We start from the raw sequence: 14,739 nt of genomic DNA, 5'->3' as shown, positions 1-14,739 counted from the left end.
ATGCATTCACAGAGCAAAGCATCAAAAAGAAATCATTTAAAATCTACTAATAAATAATGGCAAAGGTTTTGAGATTGGCTTCATGTTTAAGCAAGGCTCCAACTGGTAAAAACACTAAAAATTACCCCACCTCCATGTGCCCCCACCATCCTGAAATAATCGTAAAATCCCCATGTTTCCCTCACTCAGGCTCCCCAAAGAAAAGAAAACATGACATGTGCAGGATCTTATTTGCAATAATTCCAGCTCTATCTCCTTACCATCAAATCGGGCAATGGAATCTTAACCTTTGTAAGCATTATTTCGCAATTATTAGCCCTTCTAAGATCAATCTGCAAAAGAAAAAAAAAAGAATTATAAAATATCATATATATCAATAGTTTCTGTTCAATATAATGTACTAATCTGCTACAAAAGCAATGTTTGAACAACACTATCAAGTAAAGAAGAAATTTTATCACTATATTTGGCGCCAGCATATTAAGGAACTGCTATCTTTCTACTCAGCAACATCAACAACTATCCAAAACAAAGAATTGCCTAAGCTTCTAATCTCAGCTGAATAAATTACCTGGATATGTATTCTGGAATCCAAATGGTGAAAAATTTTGGCCTTCTGTTTCAGTTTAACTTATCATGATAGCATATCCACTATCTTCATCTCTTGGTATAACTCATGGTAGTAAAGCACCTTTCTCGCATTCCCTATTTGTCGTTTATTGTCCTAACATTTGATCATAAAATATGCCAGCAACAATCCATCCAAAGAGTTGTCTATGATATGTAATTTACTGTACCTCCTCTCATAACCAAAGACCTCACGCCTCTAAGAAGTTTTCTTAAGATGGAGGAGGAAACTCAATCAATTCAGAAAATCAAATTATGCTATGGATTGTAAGTTCACTCACAGGGTTTAAATGTTATTACCTACTATGAAGGTTTAATATCTATGAGCCTAATAGTTAATTTGTATCTCCATAATTAATTCAGGCTATATTTTTCTATTCATGTTCATCATCAAGCAAAGAAACTTATTCCTCCGCATATTTGTGACAAAAAAATATAACCAGCGGGAAAATCACACAGGGCAAACTAGAACAGAAAGGAACATATGCAACATCAAAGGAAAAGATTGATCAGATGTCTAAAAGTGGTAGATCTGCCAAATTAAGTAATAATGATAAATTCTGTCAAAAAGTTATACAGATTTGCATGCAGTGCATACATAAAAAATGCATAATATAAAACTAAAAAAGTGATCTAAGTTGCTTAAGGGTATCGTGCATGTGTGTGCCTGTATAACTGGAAAAGTGAATTGTTTTCCGGAGATCAAGTGATTGGTTTAAATCATGTATTCTGATGAAATCCAGCCAGGTGTTTCAGAAATAAGAAGTGGTAAGTACCAGCTTGCATACCCATTTTTCCATTTGACCAAAAAACCCAAATCTTACACTCTGGAAAGAAGTTTATAATCATTCCTTCCACCAAAACAAGAAAAGAAGAAGGATTCAGTAAGGCTAATTCTATATTGTTGGGAAAGACTATTTCTATAATTGCTAGTGTCGAGAACTTGTGATCCACATGATAAGGACAAAATGCTGTGATCCCATCTAATCAGTTTTTTTTTTTGTTGAATTGACTATATCATTGAATAATACTCTTCTGTTTTGCTTCATCGTTCTTCCTTTTCATCTAATCAGTTTTTTTTTTCTTTTTGAACTGACTATATCATTGAATAACACTCCTGTTTTTGCTTCATCATTCTTCCTTTTCCTTTAAAGATAGAGACTTGAATCAAGTCTTTTTTTTTTGCTTGATGCCCTTCTTCTTTCTCTTTCCTTTAAAAGACAGAGAACTGCATCAAATAAAGTGTCTCTTTCTAAGAAGGGTATGTATTGAACGAGGTATTGATGGGTGGCTCTAGGAATCACAAACGGAGGCTAAAGGCCTCGCATTTTATAATAAAGGAGGTAAAATAAAAATTTAAGTTATAAATAAGATAATACCCAATAACACTGCATTTAGTTCATCAGAATGAGCATTGGAATGGAGTAGGATTTCCAACATTGGCCTCATTCCAATGTTTGGCATGACAATAAAGATGAAGTCCCAATTCTTTGGACTTACAACTCCATCATTTGAAGGAATGGTGATTCCAGTCAAGGTTTGCAATTTTGACACTGAGTATTGCACTCGTACCTGAACAGTAGGATTCAATATCAACACTTATTATGCAAAAATGTACCATTTTGCTATCGATACAGCATTTTTTTTTTTTTTGCTTTTTTCAATTTTTTATTTTTGAGGATCATTTTATGGTTTATGGATGTTTAAAAGTACTACAGTGTACTTCTAAAGTACCCAATCAAGTCTCAATTACCATTCAAAGTACCCAATTAAGGTTTATCAACCCTTTAAAATACCGATGCACGTGAGGAAAGAAGAGGAAAAAGGAAAGAAAGAAAGGAAAGAACGGAAGGAAGGAATGTAGAAGAAAAGGAAAGAAAGAAAGGAAGGGAATATGGAAGGAAAAAAAAAGACTGAAAGGGAAGAAGAAGGGAAAAAAGAAAGAAGGAAGGAAGAAGAAAAAAGAGAGAAAGAAAGCAAAGAAATAGAAGAAAAAGGCAAAAAGGGACAGAAGAAGAGAAGGAAAGAAAGAATGAAAGGGAAGAAGAAGAAAAGGAAAGAAAGAAATGAAGCAAAGAAGAAGAAAAAGGAAGAAAAGAAGGGAAAAGAAAGAGAAAGGAAGAGATGAAAGAAGAAATGAAAAAAAGATGAAAAGGGAAAGAAAGAAAGGGAGAAGAAAAAAAGAAAGAAAAAAAAAGTAAGACTAAGGTTTTAAATTCCGTGGGACGAGACTGTCCCAATTTTTTCATGGAACGGGACATGTCACCATTTCATCCCGTTCCGACACTTGAGAAAAGAGATGTCTCAAGATGTCCCGATTGGGATGCTAGGATGCTGGCTGGGTGACCCTCTCCCAACACATGGGATGGTACTCCATCCCAATATCCCACAGGATATCCCGCCAGGATTTGAATCCTTGAGCCAAACCACCCCCAACCACTCTAAATGAGTGGAATAGGATGATTACATTGTTTGGGTCAATTCAAGCCCTTTACCAAGCCGAAAAGCCAAACCAACCGATACGACATCACAAGGTTCATTGTGCCAGTACCAAAGCCCGAACCAGTCGGCTGACAGTTTGCTTTTAGTACGCCCATTGCCATTCTATATCAGGCCCAAACCAACACAGAGAGAAGGCCGAGGGAGAATAAAAGAGGAAGAGAGGGAAGAGGGAAGGAGAGGGAGAGGGAGAGGGATAGGGAGAGAGGGCCTCTGGAAGCTGCTGGATGGTAGTCGAGCTTGCAATGCGGCTGCTGAGCTTGGTGGAAGCTAGAGGAGGGTGGAGGGTGGGAAGGAAAGGGAGAGGAAGAAGAGGCTATCGAGGCTTCTGGAGGGTTGGTGAGGCCACCGTCGATGCCAATGAAGGCCGGAGGGCAGCTCCTTCAATCTTCAACGACCTGCGCGATGCCCTTCTCCAACCTTCACCAGCCTCGGTAGTGGCGCAGCGGCCTAGCCAGCCCCTCAGAGGCATCCAACAACCTCCTCTCCTTCTCCTTCCCTCCCTCCAACCTCCTATAGCTTCCACCAAGCTTGGTAGTGGCGCAACCTCGACTGTCTCTGGCAGCATCCGGATGTGCTCTCTCTCTCTCTCTCCTTCTCCTTCCCTCACCCTCTCTTTTCCTCTCTTTCCTTCTCTCTCTCCCCCCTTCCTCGCTGGTTTCTCGTTTCGAATGCCGGAACCGTCCCGATTGATCGTTAATATGATTCGAGACACCCCGAACTGGGTTGCTCGGGGCGGTTCGGCAAACCGTGCCATGTCAGTTTGGGTCGATATGCCCTGCACCAAGTAGTACGGATTGGTAAAGCCTGACTCCAATTATATATTGGAGGAATTGTTATTCCCATGAAAATACGAATGATATTTTTGTAAATGAACTAATTAAGATTATTTATGGTATCAAATAGTAACACCAATGACATATTATGATACATAATAAAAAATAAATTATTTAATAAAAACATAATCTAAAATTATATTTTGCTAGAAACTAGTGAAATATCAAGTAGCACGCATTGTAATATTATCTCAACTATTACTTAAAGGTTTATCATGTATCATATATTAGCGAATGGGCATTATGCAATGCATGTTAAGGAGAAAAATAGAAACATAAAATATTAAATATAATTGAATAAAAAAGATAAAAATATCATTAATAAATATTAAAAAATGACTAAAATATATAACTAAAATAATAAATTCAATAAAATTTAAAACATAAATGAAATAAAATTAAAAAGATAAAATAAAACTAGCTAAGATTAAAATTAAAAATAAAAATATTTGATTCACAATAGAACAAAAAATTTAATTAACAAGTTATAAAAAGGAAATAATATCAATGATAATATGATATCATGTCACAGAAATAAAAATAGAAATTTAAATGGTATATTGAATAGAAAAGATAAAAGTATATTAACTAAATATTAAAACCACATGGAATAGCTAACGTATTAATAAATAACTAACAAAAATTTAAAAATATTAAATAAAAATAAAATATTTGATTTAGGATATAAAATATAAATAAAATAAAAAATAATGAACAGAAATAGAAAATATTAGCAATGATATGTCTAAAAAATAATATGAAATAGAAAATAGAAAAGAATACTAATGATATATCAACAAATTGATATAAAATTGACTACCTTCTAATGTGTAACTAGTTAAATTAAATATTTGGGATTCCACTGCCATTTCTTTTCCATGCATTCCTTTGACCAAACAAGGGAATGACAGTCATGAACTCATGATTCCCATTCCCCGCCTTCCAATCTAATTCCCATTGTGGTTCGTTTTCATTCCTGAGAACCAAATGTAGTAAGAATGGATGAGTAATCCTCTTTCTCTCATTTTATATGTAGCTTACATTGTAAAGCCTTCAAGTATGCATAAGGTTTAATGTTGTTCCCAGACACTATCGAGATAATTATCTACAGGGATGGCATCAAAGAAAGTCTGGAATGTCTGCAAAAGAAACTGGTCAAATTAAATAAATAGCAAAGCCGTAATAGCAGGATCAAGAAGAAACAAGAAATCCATCTCACAGCTCTAGAACTCAATAGATGATGGGGAAGCTTTACAGGATTTTAAAGCAAAAGCTATAAACTCATCTTTATTTTTTAATATCTATTGCAGATTCTACTGAAGCAAAAATCCATTCTAATGATCTTGACAGCATCAACCAGTTAAAGCAATGATGTTGATATCTGATATATCATTTATGGACAAAGGTATGAGGGATAAAGTTGGCAGTTAGTAGATTATGTCAATTATCACATGCTTGAGATTAATTAAACAATTACTTCGGTAATGGTCTACAAGGGATATTTAACATTATTATGGTTTTATTGGCTTAACTAGGTAGTGTTGTTTTAAAGTGCTATATTGCTTGAATTAGTCTCCTTTTGCTTATTCTGTGTGCTATAAATATTGTTCCAAATTTACTATCAATGCAATTTTCACTTTATCAATCAGAGGAAGAAACATAAAAGAAATTAAAAAAGGAATGTTTACACAAACATAAACCCTTTGAGGCTTTGATAAAAAAGAATTGTTCTTCAAGCAAAATAGCAAAGTTCAGCAAACATACTTGTACTAGATATTCCACCATTTGGCAGAACATTTTAATTTTTGATAACTGTTTAGAATACAGTATGTTTCAACTAATCATACTCAACAAGAATATAATACTTTCTCAAAGCTAGCAGCATTTGCCTTCTCTAAAGTACGTGAAGATATACCATTTTGATAAAAGGATCAAAAAAAGTAAAAGTAAATCTTAACAAGACAAACAAAACCAAAATACCACAAATAATTCAGATTGGGAGGGGGAAAAGATATATGACCAAGAACATTTGCAAATTAAATATGGGATTACCAGATGGACTTTGTCAGGTTTGGCCCCAAGTGAGGAACGCCGCCTCGATCGTTCACCCAGACCAGATTCTGAATTTGGCACCACCGCTGAGAAAAGACTCTCAAGTTCAGACATGTCGATCTCTGGAGCCCTGGCATACATGGAATTGCAATAATGTATTAGTCATCCATATCATCAGGTAGACTATAAATATGGGATAGTATGGGTGGTTCAATACTTGGAAGCTTCATCAGATTTTTGTGCTTCAGCCCATAAACTACCCTGCATAGCTCTTGTTACTTTAACCCAATGTAAAGGCTTCAGAGAAGTCCTTTTGGATGATAACTGGGTGGAATGCAAACTCCTAGGACTTTTGGCACGTGTCAAGCTACGTCCCTTAACACCCAATGAAGAACTGTGTGGTGCAGCAGGTGGAGATATGAATTCACTGCCAGTTCCCTTACTCCCCATAGAATTAGATTGAGCAGACTTCAGAGAGCCCCGACTGGATATAGGAGGAGGCGGCACTGGTGGGACAGGTGATGATTTTGGTGAAGTAGAAACAGTGGATTGCTTTGGTGTAAATTGAGGTGGTGGAGGTGGGGGCGGTGCTGCAGGTGAACCCATGGGCGGAGCAGTTCCAGGACGTGAAGGAGGGGGTGGGGGTGGTGGAGGGGCACCTACCAGACCACCTGGTTTCTTTATAGGTGGAGCAGGAGTGTGTGGAGTTGATGAGGTAGGCGGTGGTGGAGGAGGAGGAGGAAGGGGTGGAGTGGATGATAGCTTGGTGGAGGTATTGCTTGAAGGTCGTTGATGAGTGGATGAAGCCCCTAAGAAAGGAGGAGGAGGAGGCGGGAGAGGTATAGTAGTCACTGGTTTTGAAGGTGGAAGATGTTCAGGTGGTGGTGGTGATGACAATGATGACTGTGGCAGTGATGGCACTATTGATTGTCGAATCAAGGGTAGAGGTGGAGGCGGAGGCGGAGGTGGTGGAGGTGGAGGTGGAGGTGGAGTTGTTATCAGTGGTGTTGATCGGGATGGCAAAATGGTAATACTAACACTACAGGTGGTAGCAAGAGGAGGAGGAGGAGGTGGGGCAGGAGGGGGAGGAATTACTGAAGTTTTTTGGTTAGAGCTTGCTGAAAAAGATGGAGGTGATGATGGTGATGATGGCAAACCTATAGATATATTTTTTCCTGCAGGTTCACTTAAGCCAGAAGCAGCACTATTTGAATATGACATCAAAGATGGAGGCATCATGTTAACATCAGAGACAGCATTATTACTGATTTCATCATAATCTGCTTTCTCAGTGAGTTTGAGAGGGCTTGGTTGCTGTGGCATGCTATGGGTCTCTACTTTCCGTGGAGAAACTCCATCAGATTTCTTTTGAAAAGAGTTTGACAATGTTAATTGTTGAAGGACATGAAGTGCTGCATCCCCCTTCACATCTAGCCAATCCACATTGCTGAACATTTCTTGCACTTTGGCAAAAGCTTCGATCGGAAGGCCTTCTTTTTCCTCACCACTATTCAACTCCGTGGTGATAACTGATGAAGCTGCATCCATTTCTGAGAGAAGAACCTTCCAACAAGAAAATGTTACATATCATTAAATCATACTGGAGAACTCAAACATTCTGAAACTGAAAGAACTACATACCTCTGCTCTGAAATCTTTTGGAAATCTGTCCTTAGCATCCCACAGAATGTCAATCTGATCACGGTTGACCATCAAGATATTTGATCGTATAAAGGCTGTATTGAACATGACCCTAAACATCATCTCTTCACGTTCTAGATCATCATCCAGGCTAATGCACTCAAGAACAACATCTCCTTGAATGTGGCAATGGATGTCAATTTTGACTAGTTCACAATCTGTCTGAAGACATAAACATGAATCAGTACAATATCTTAAATCTTTTTATTGCATGCTTTGCTCCAGAGGAGTTGAAGAAATAATTTTACTTTTCCTTTGCAGGGGCTAAAATATATCTCAACTTAAGTACAAATGTGCTAAACAGACAGAAAGTTAAAGAATAGTCCAACATAATAAGAATATGAGTAGCAAACTATTGGCCTTGGTAGTAATTCAAATTTTTTTAATATATTGATATTCTGGAACAATGTCATGCAAAATGTGCCTGTGATATCTACTCTTAGGTCCATGGTAGAATTGATAATCTGAACCAAGGAACTCAAACAAGAATTTCATATGAATGACTTGAATAAATGAAACTAAGAAGTTCAGTTACTGAAATTTATGTGCAAGAAAAACATATAAATATATAACATATGACACATGACACAAAACAAATTCAAAATTACCTGTCTGTAATGCCGGACACATCTGCTCTTTTTTGGAGTTGAAAACAAAACTTTAGCAGTCCGATCAGAAGCAACAAAGGGATCCTGGCCATAAATCCGAAACATTGGTCTGCAGCCACCCTCACCATCAAAGTTTGGAATCATCCTGAGCATAATGCAGTCCAAAGTAAGTGCTCTGTCATGTGGAGGCCACTCTGAGGCAACATTCCTCCTTGAAACATATTGCAAGTATCTTAGCTGAGAAGGCACAGGATCCAGGGGAGACAACAAGTGCAAGAGCTCACGTGGTGCTTGCTTATAAATCATGTCCAATGTTTTCTGCTCACCGGTATACTGCTTTCGGTATACCAGAAGTGCCGCTAACATGAAAGCCAGAACTGGCCAGCCGCCTCGCTCACAATGCATCAGTAATACGTTATGTGGACCTAAAGAAAGCCAGCTCTCACTGGACCTCAAGAAATGATGGATCATCTCCATTTTGAGCAATGGACACCCCTCATAATGCCGAGGGTAATCCATCACAGTCATATCATACTCAGACAGAATGCTAGCTATTTGGCTTTCCCTCTCCCCCTCCCGAAAATTGAAGACCATGAAGGAAGCATCTGGAGAATGTTCTCGGAGTTGCTCTACAATGCCTCCAATGTATACCTTGTAATCATCCTCTTCCAAGACATCAGTGGAGAAGCAGCAATCAAACACTGCAGGTGCACATACAGCAACATCTAATGATTTCCCTTGAGCAAAAGTAAAATAAAATGGTACAATAGACTAGAACAATCCATGCATGAGTAACTAAACTCCCTGAAAAATAAAGTTCCTTTTCTCCTCTTTATTAAATTAAAAGCAACAGATACAAAATCATTGCATCATTGCTTGAAACTCTCAAATAATTGCTGATGGTCTAATCAGTAACCTCCAGTTTCATAGAAAGGCCAGGTTTTGCTTGCTGATTAAATCACCTCACAGTGTTTCAGTTGTTAGCCAATTACTTGAAAATGGAGACAGATTCTAAACAAGCAGCCAGTTAACTTTGGAAAAATTTCAAAGAAAGAATTTTAAAATACTTGCAAATCCTCATTTTCATCAGGTATTAAATCAAAGTGGGCATCAAACTTGAGTTACTTTTGTCACGTGTAAATACTTGGTGGGTGTATTCTTTGGAGAATGGACAAAATCTTCCTGCTATACAAGGGAAAACCAATTCAAACCCAATGTTAGGATTAATTTATTTTGTACTTTACCAAACATGCCAAAGATATCACTCTTTTCCGAGCACAAACACTGAATTGCTTTTCTTTCCAGTGGCAGAACTGAGGGCGTCAGGGGCCTTGCCCCCAACCACTCCACACCTGCTCTATCAATCTTGGAATGCCCTCCACTCCCCAAAAATCTGTCTGTGACCATATCTGTATTTAAAATCTTAGATAGTGATAGGTGCCTATCTGATCAGTGTCCATAAATATAGGCCTCTTTTATGTACTTGATATTATCCCAATTTAGGAGGATTTAAAACAGCCTTGTTTCAATACTTATCTCTCTAAATCTACTTTTTTCACCTCTTTATATCCACATCCATTAATTGGAACCTTTGGAACCCCACCCACCCCCCAACCACAACCCCCCCCCTCCCAAAAAAAAAAAAACAACCTTTGCACACCTGCTGCTCTTAGAATAGAAAATAAATTTACACTTTCCCTTGCATATGCCCATTGCTTGGGTATCGGTATCACAAAACTTCTGCTTATAGTCAAAAACCTAACCATATCTGTCTTGTTAAGTCCATAAAAAGATTTAACTTGATATGGGATTGAAAATTTGTTTTTCATTCAAAAAATTATGCCAAAAAATTTATTATAGATATGGTTTAGAAAACATAAAAAATATATTCTCATTTTTTTTATCAATGTCAAAAAAAATAGAAACCAACTTTATGGACCGGCTGTAGGACATATCCATATAATCCTATGCATAAATTTCTATTCTTTATATCACTGCACATAATGATTTTATGTTCTTTAATTTTCTTATCTGTGATAGTTAAATTTACTTGTCAAATTAGCACAGTAGAAATCAATAAAAAAATTTATTGTCTAAATAGGAAAAGCTACATAATGTTAAAATATTAGATTTTTCTAGTTTTATTTTCAATTTTGACTTTTAGAGAAATTTGAGTCATCAATTCTCTTCTCTAATAAGAAATGCTAAAGTATAATAGTCACTTTTAATTTTCAAGCATGGATTTTCCTTGCCTCCTCCCACCCCCAATGGAAAATTCCAGGTTCTGCCCCCTGTTTCTTTCAAAATATGGTTAATAAAATCAGTCAGTATTTTTTTTCATCCCCCCCCTCTCAGACAGAATGGTAAAACAAGCATCAACCACGATGTTAAGTACCTTAACACTAAACATAGCTCTGCATTGAATAGATATCCCCAATAGAGCAAGATTTTGAGTACCTTTTCATTATTCAAATTACCTACTGATTAGCCCCATCATGTATGTGGCCATAGTAGTTAGCAGCATACTAGATTTGATCTTGATATGTTTGTTGCTTGGTGTGGCACATGCTATAGACAGTGAATCAAATATTCTGATATATTTGTTGCTAGGCATGGTGTGTTCCACAAAAGAAAGCACATTTTTATTTCTATCTAAGAGAACAATATAAGAGAAAGGAGAAAGAAACCCTGCAGATTACAATTCAACTTTCTGCTTAATGCAACACAAGGTATGAGGAGAACGACCTAGAACTTAACAACACAAGTCTGCAATTTTAAGAAGCAACGCCTGGGTGGAAACCCAAACTACCCAATCAGCTTCTTCTCTCCTTTTCTCTTTTTTATCAGAACAGAAAAAAGATGGACAGTGACATGCCCTCCTTTCCATATAGTTGAAATTTGGGATCTTTTGATGGGTTCTTCTCTGATATAATAGATAGAAAGAGAATGAAAGAAGGTCGGGGGAGGCCTTATCCTCACCAATGGACTACATTACACAAGAACTATAAATCTCCTAATGAACAATAATATTCTAACAGAGGAAAAAAAAAAAGAGTTCTATATGAGGCAAAAAGGATGTCATCTTTGATTTTTTTTTTTTTTTTTGAGGAAAAAAAAAAGACAGGGACCCAAAGACAATAATTCACGTAAAGCAACATATCAGCGAAAATCGAGCGACCAGCAAAAGAAAATCTATCAGAAAGTATAGAAATTGGCAGGAAAGGTTCAATCTTTGATCAAGCAAAAAGCTATTCAAAGACAAGAAGTCATATATAACACAACACATCAGTAACCAAAGGAAACTTTATCTTATCAAAAAAGAAAAATGGAAACTTTATCAGATAGTATGGAAATTGGCAACATACCGTAAACTCTCTCCGATATTTCCAAGAGCCCGTCGGGCGGCTTCTTGTAGAAGAACTTCCGAAACAACGCCATTCCACAGATCCAACCGAATCAAATCCAACAGCCTAGAACCCCAGCTAAAAACCCTAGAAGAAGATCTCGAGCCAGCTGAACTAGATTCGCAATACCAGCAGGGCGCGTTGGAGATCCCTCAGTTTGATCCAGAAACCAAGCATAAATCTTGCAGCGACCTAAAGAAATCTTTCTTTCTTTCTAATGCCGGCGCTTCCCACTTCTTTTTCCCATCGATTTTTTTTTTTTTTTTTTTGCCGTCGTTTCTTGCGATTTTGTTTCGGATAAGAGAGAAAAATTGGACCTTTTCCGTGATCAAGAAAGAGAAAGGAAGGAAAAGGAAATGGGAAAATAGGGGAGAATATCTGAGAATTTCGGTATCGTCTCTCCCCTCTCGCTGTCTTCTTGATTTCGGAGACGGTGATGACGTTTGATTCTTGCTACGCTACCGTTATCTCTCTCTCTCTAATTTTGCTCTCATTGTCTCTTTTTGTTTTCTAGTCTCCTTCTGGCACGTGCGCCGCGAGAAGGACGTCCTCTAAGATAGCAATGATAAGGAGTAGATTGGCCAATTGGAACTGGGTGGGGAAGGGGGTAACAAAGCAGTGAACGCGCGTACGGTCACCGCTCCATACACCTCCGGTCCAGACTCGGTTCGCCGGTCCTTAAATTAACTGTAACCCACCCCTGTGATCAGCAATGTGTCTTCCGTTCTAGCTCCTAGACCGGAGACAGCTTGAGCCGGTTCGGTACTGGCCCAGGTTCCGTGGGACCAAAAGCCTGCCCAAAAACAATTAGGGATGAGATGGTGACTGATGACTCCCATCAAATCGATCTGCACCATCAAATTGTTCGATCTGTGTGATTTACTGAGGCAATGGATGCTCAGGATCTATATTTTGCTGTTAGAGGCTGTAGCCCTTATATCCTCGCGGAAATCAGGAAGTTTGGTGAGCTGATCGAATAGTTCAGGAGTTAATCTTTGTCGGCAGTCTGCTTAAAGTAATCTTTTTGTCTTCAGGGTTTTTTGTCAGCAATATCTCAAGCCCTAGTTACTCTACGATCGGAACGGGATCGTTTGGTACAAAAATTGGGCTAGAAGGAGGATGGATGAGGAAAGAATGATAGATGGAGGAGAGGATGACTCGGCGTTCCATCTGTCCTCTTTCATGTTTGATAAATCATTAAAGGACCTATTAGGCATAAAAAAAATTAAAAAAAAAAAATAGATAATATTTATATAATATTTTTATGAAGAAATCTTTTAATAAAAAAAAATATCAAAATTTTGTCAAAAAATTAATGAATGATAATTTTGATAATGTAGATATTTCCATCCATTCTTCCTTGTATTCTTTTAAATCCTCTCAAATTGGAATGATATAAATTGGTAGCTAGGGTATATAGACAACATCTCTTTTTTATTCATCATAAGATTTTTTAAATTGAATGATGGGTAGAAACAATCCATCTTTTCAATTCTATCCATCTTTTCTCTCACAACCTCAGCCAAACACAGGAGGAAGCCACATCCATTTCTCTCTTGCACTGGACCTCATTTCATCAGACTATATCTATCCCTTAGGAATCTACATGTCTACTGCCAACACAAGTGGCAAAGATTCTTTTTTTTAATAAATTAACAATGGAGAAAAGTGAAATAAACAAAGAAAAATAATTAGCAAGAAAATAAATAAACTATCATCTTCAAAAATGAGAAAATCCACAACAATAATCTTAATTCAAGATGGATTTTAGAGTCTACATTAATATCTAAATTACATTCCCCACTGTTGCAGCCAATCTCTTGTTGTGTCTAGCTTCGGCGAAGAGTAATCTGCAAAAAAAACCTACAGATTAGAATTATGTCCGATGGGAACCTTCTGATGCTTAAGTTAGTAGGGAGTGATGAACAGCAGATAGAATATTCAAAGTGTCAGAGTATCAGTCCAGAAGCATCTTACCAAAACTGTTCATTTACCTCTTTTTTATAGATAATCTGCTCGTAACCGTTTGTAATGGTTATACATATGGATCCCGCTTATTCTAGCACTATATGATTATAGAATGGACAGTTAAAGCCCTCTAATAATCATGTTATGTGGCCGTCATACGCTTTTTGTGCTGGCAGTTTCTGATATACCGACTTTATGTCGGTAGTCCAAGTGCACTGACTGTATGTTGGTAATCTCGATGTACCGATTGTATGTTGGTATATATGATATTTTGGCCGATCGTCAATTGATTATTCTGAAATATCGATTAGTCAGCAGTCATCATGGTTGACTTGATCTCGAATAGAAATTGATCGAGATTTTCAACTATGTGTTGGTGTAACCGATTGATAGTCGGAGGTTCCACTTATCGCAATGACTGAAAGTCGAGTTTGCCGACTATGAATCGGAAGGAATAGATTCAATTGCCCCAACAGTTGCTCCTCACTCTCAAGTTCAAAGTACTTAACACGTGGATTGACACATAGCTTGACATGTTGGACGAAGAGAGTTGTCACGTATTATCTCGAGCTTCGATTCAGCTGCAGACATTAATGATTCTTTCAAAAATCAAAAAATCTCCGGTCGTTTTGTCATTTTGATAATCATAAGGCCATCATTGGGATGTCGATTTGAAAAGATGATGAGACGGCCGAACGATCTAATCGATTTGATTCTGACTAGTAGATTTTTGCCATACGTTCAGTTGTTATTGGTTTTTAACCGTTCATGTGGATAGAGATGATGTGGCACAATCAGACAATAAGTGCATCGAATCATCCGATCAATGATCGATTTTGATGTAGCTACGTATCAAAATCTGAGATAATCTTGATTTGAACAAATCCATCCCGACCATTGACGGGCTCTATATATATATAATGTCGCTTTCATTTAGATTTTCTACATCTCTGCTTGTCATTCTCCTACAAACAAGGGTTTTGCTCTGAGTGTTAAGAGTTTCAGGGGTCTAGGAGTCTTCTTCTTTGTATTTTCATGGTCTCC

At 37.3% G+C, this 14,739-nt stretch overlaps 1 protein-coding gene across 1 annotated transcript in view; it reads right to left on the bottom strand.

Annotated features, from left to right (window-relative positions):
• The window catches only part of LOC105060193 (formin-like protein 18), a 33,463-nt gene extending 21,308 nt beyond the window's left edge, over window positions 1-12,155 (bottom strand). Inside the window, exons 1-6 of the mRNA XM_073247923.1 lie at window positions 11,689-12,155; window positions 8,324-9,024; window positions 7,656-7,877; window positions 6,232-7,577; window positions 6,015-6,144; window positions 261-332 (exon numbers count right to left, since the gene is read on the bottom strand). Coding sequence (XP_073104024.1) covers window positions 261-332; window positions 6,015-6,144; window positions 6,232-7,577; window positions 7,656-7,877; window positions 8,324-9,024; window positions 11,689-11,761 — 2,544 coding nt within the window. The 5' untranslated portion in view covers window positions 11,762-12,155. The remainder of the gene's footprint in view (window positions 1-260; window positions 333-6,014; window positions 6,145-6,231; window positions 7,578-7,655; window positions 7,878-8,323; window positions 9,025-11,688) is intronic.
• Window positions 12,156-14,739: the final 2,584 nt, after the last annotated feature.

This window comes from Elaeis guineensis, chromosome 1 (assembly GCF_000442705.2).
Source record: "Elaeis guineensis isolate ETL-2024a chromosome 1, EG11, whole genome shotgun sequence".
Taxonomy (NCBI): domain Eukaryota; kingdom Viridiplantae; phylum Streptophyta; class Magnoliopsida; order Arecales; family Arecaceae; genus Elaeis; species Elaeis guineensis.
The sequence above is the reverse complement of the archived record's forward strand: the minus strand, read 5'-3'. Positions and strand labels throughout refer to the sequence as shown.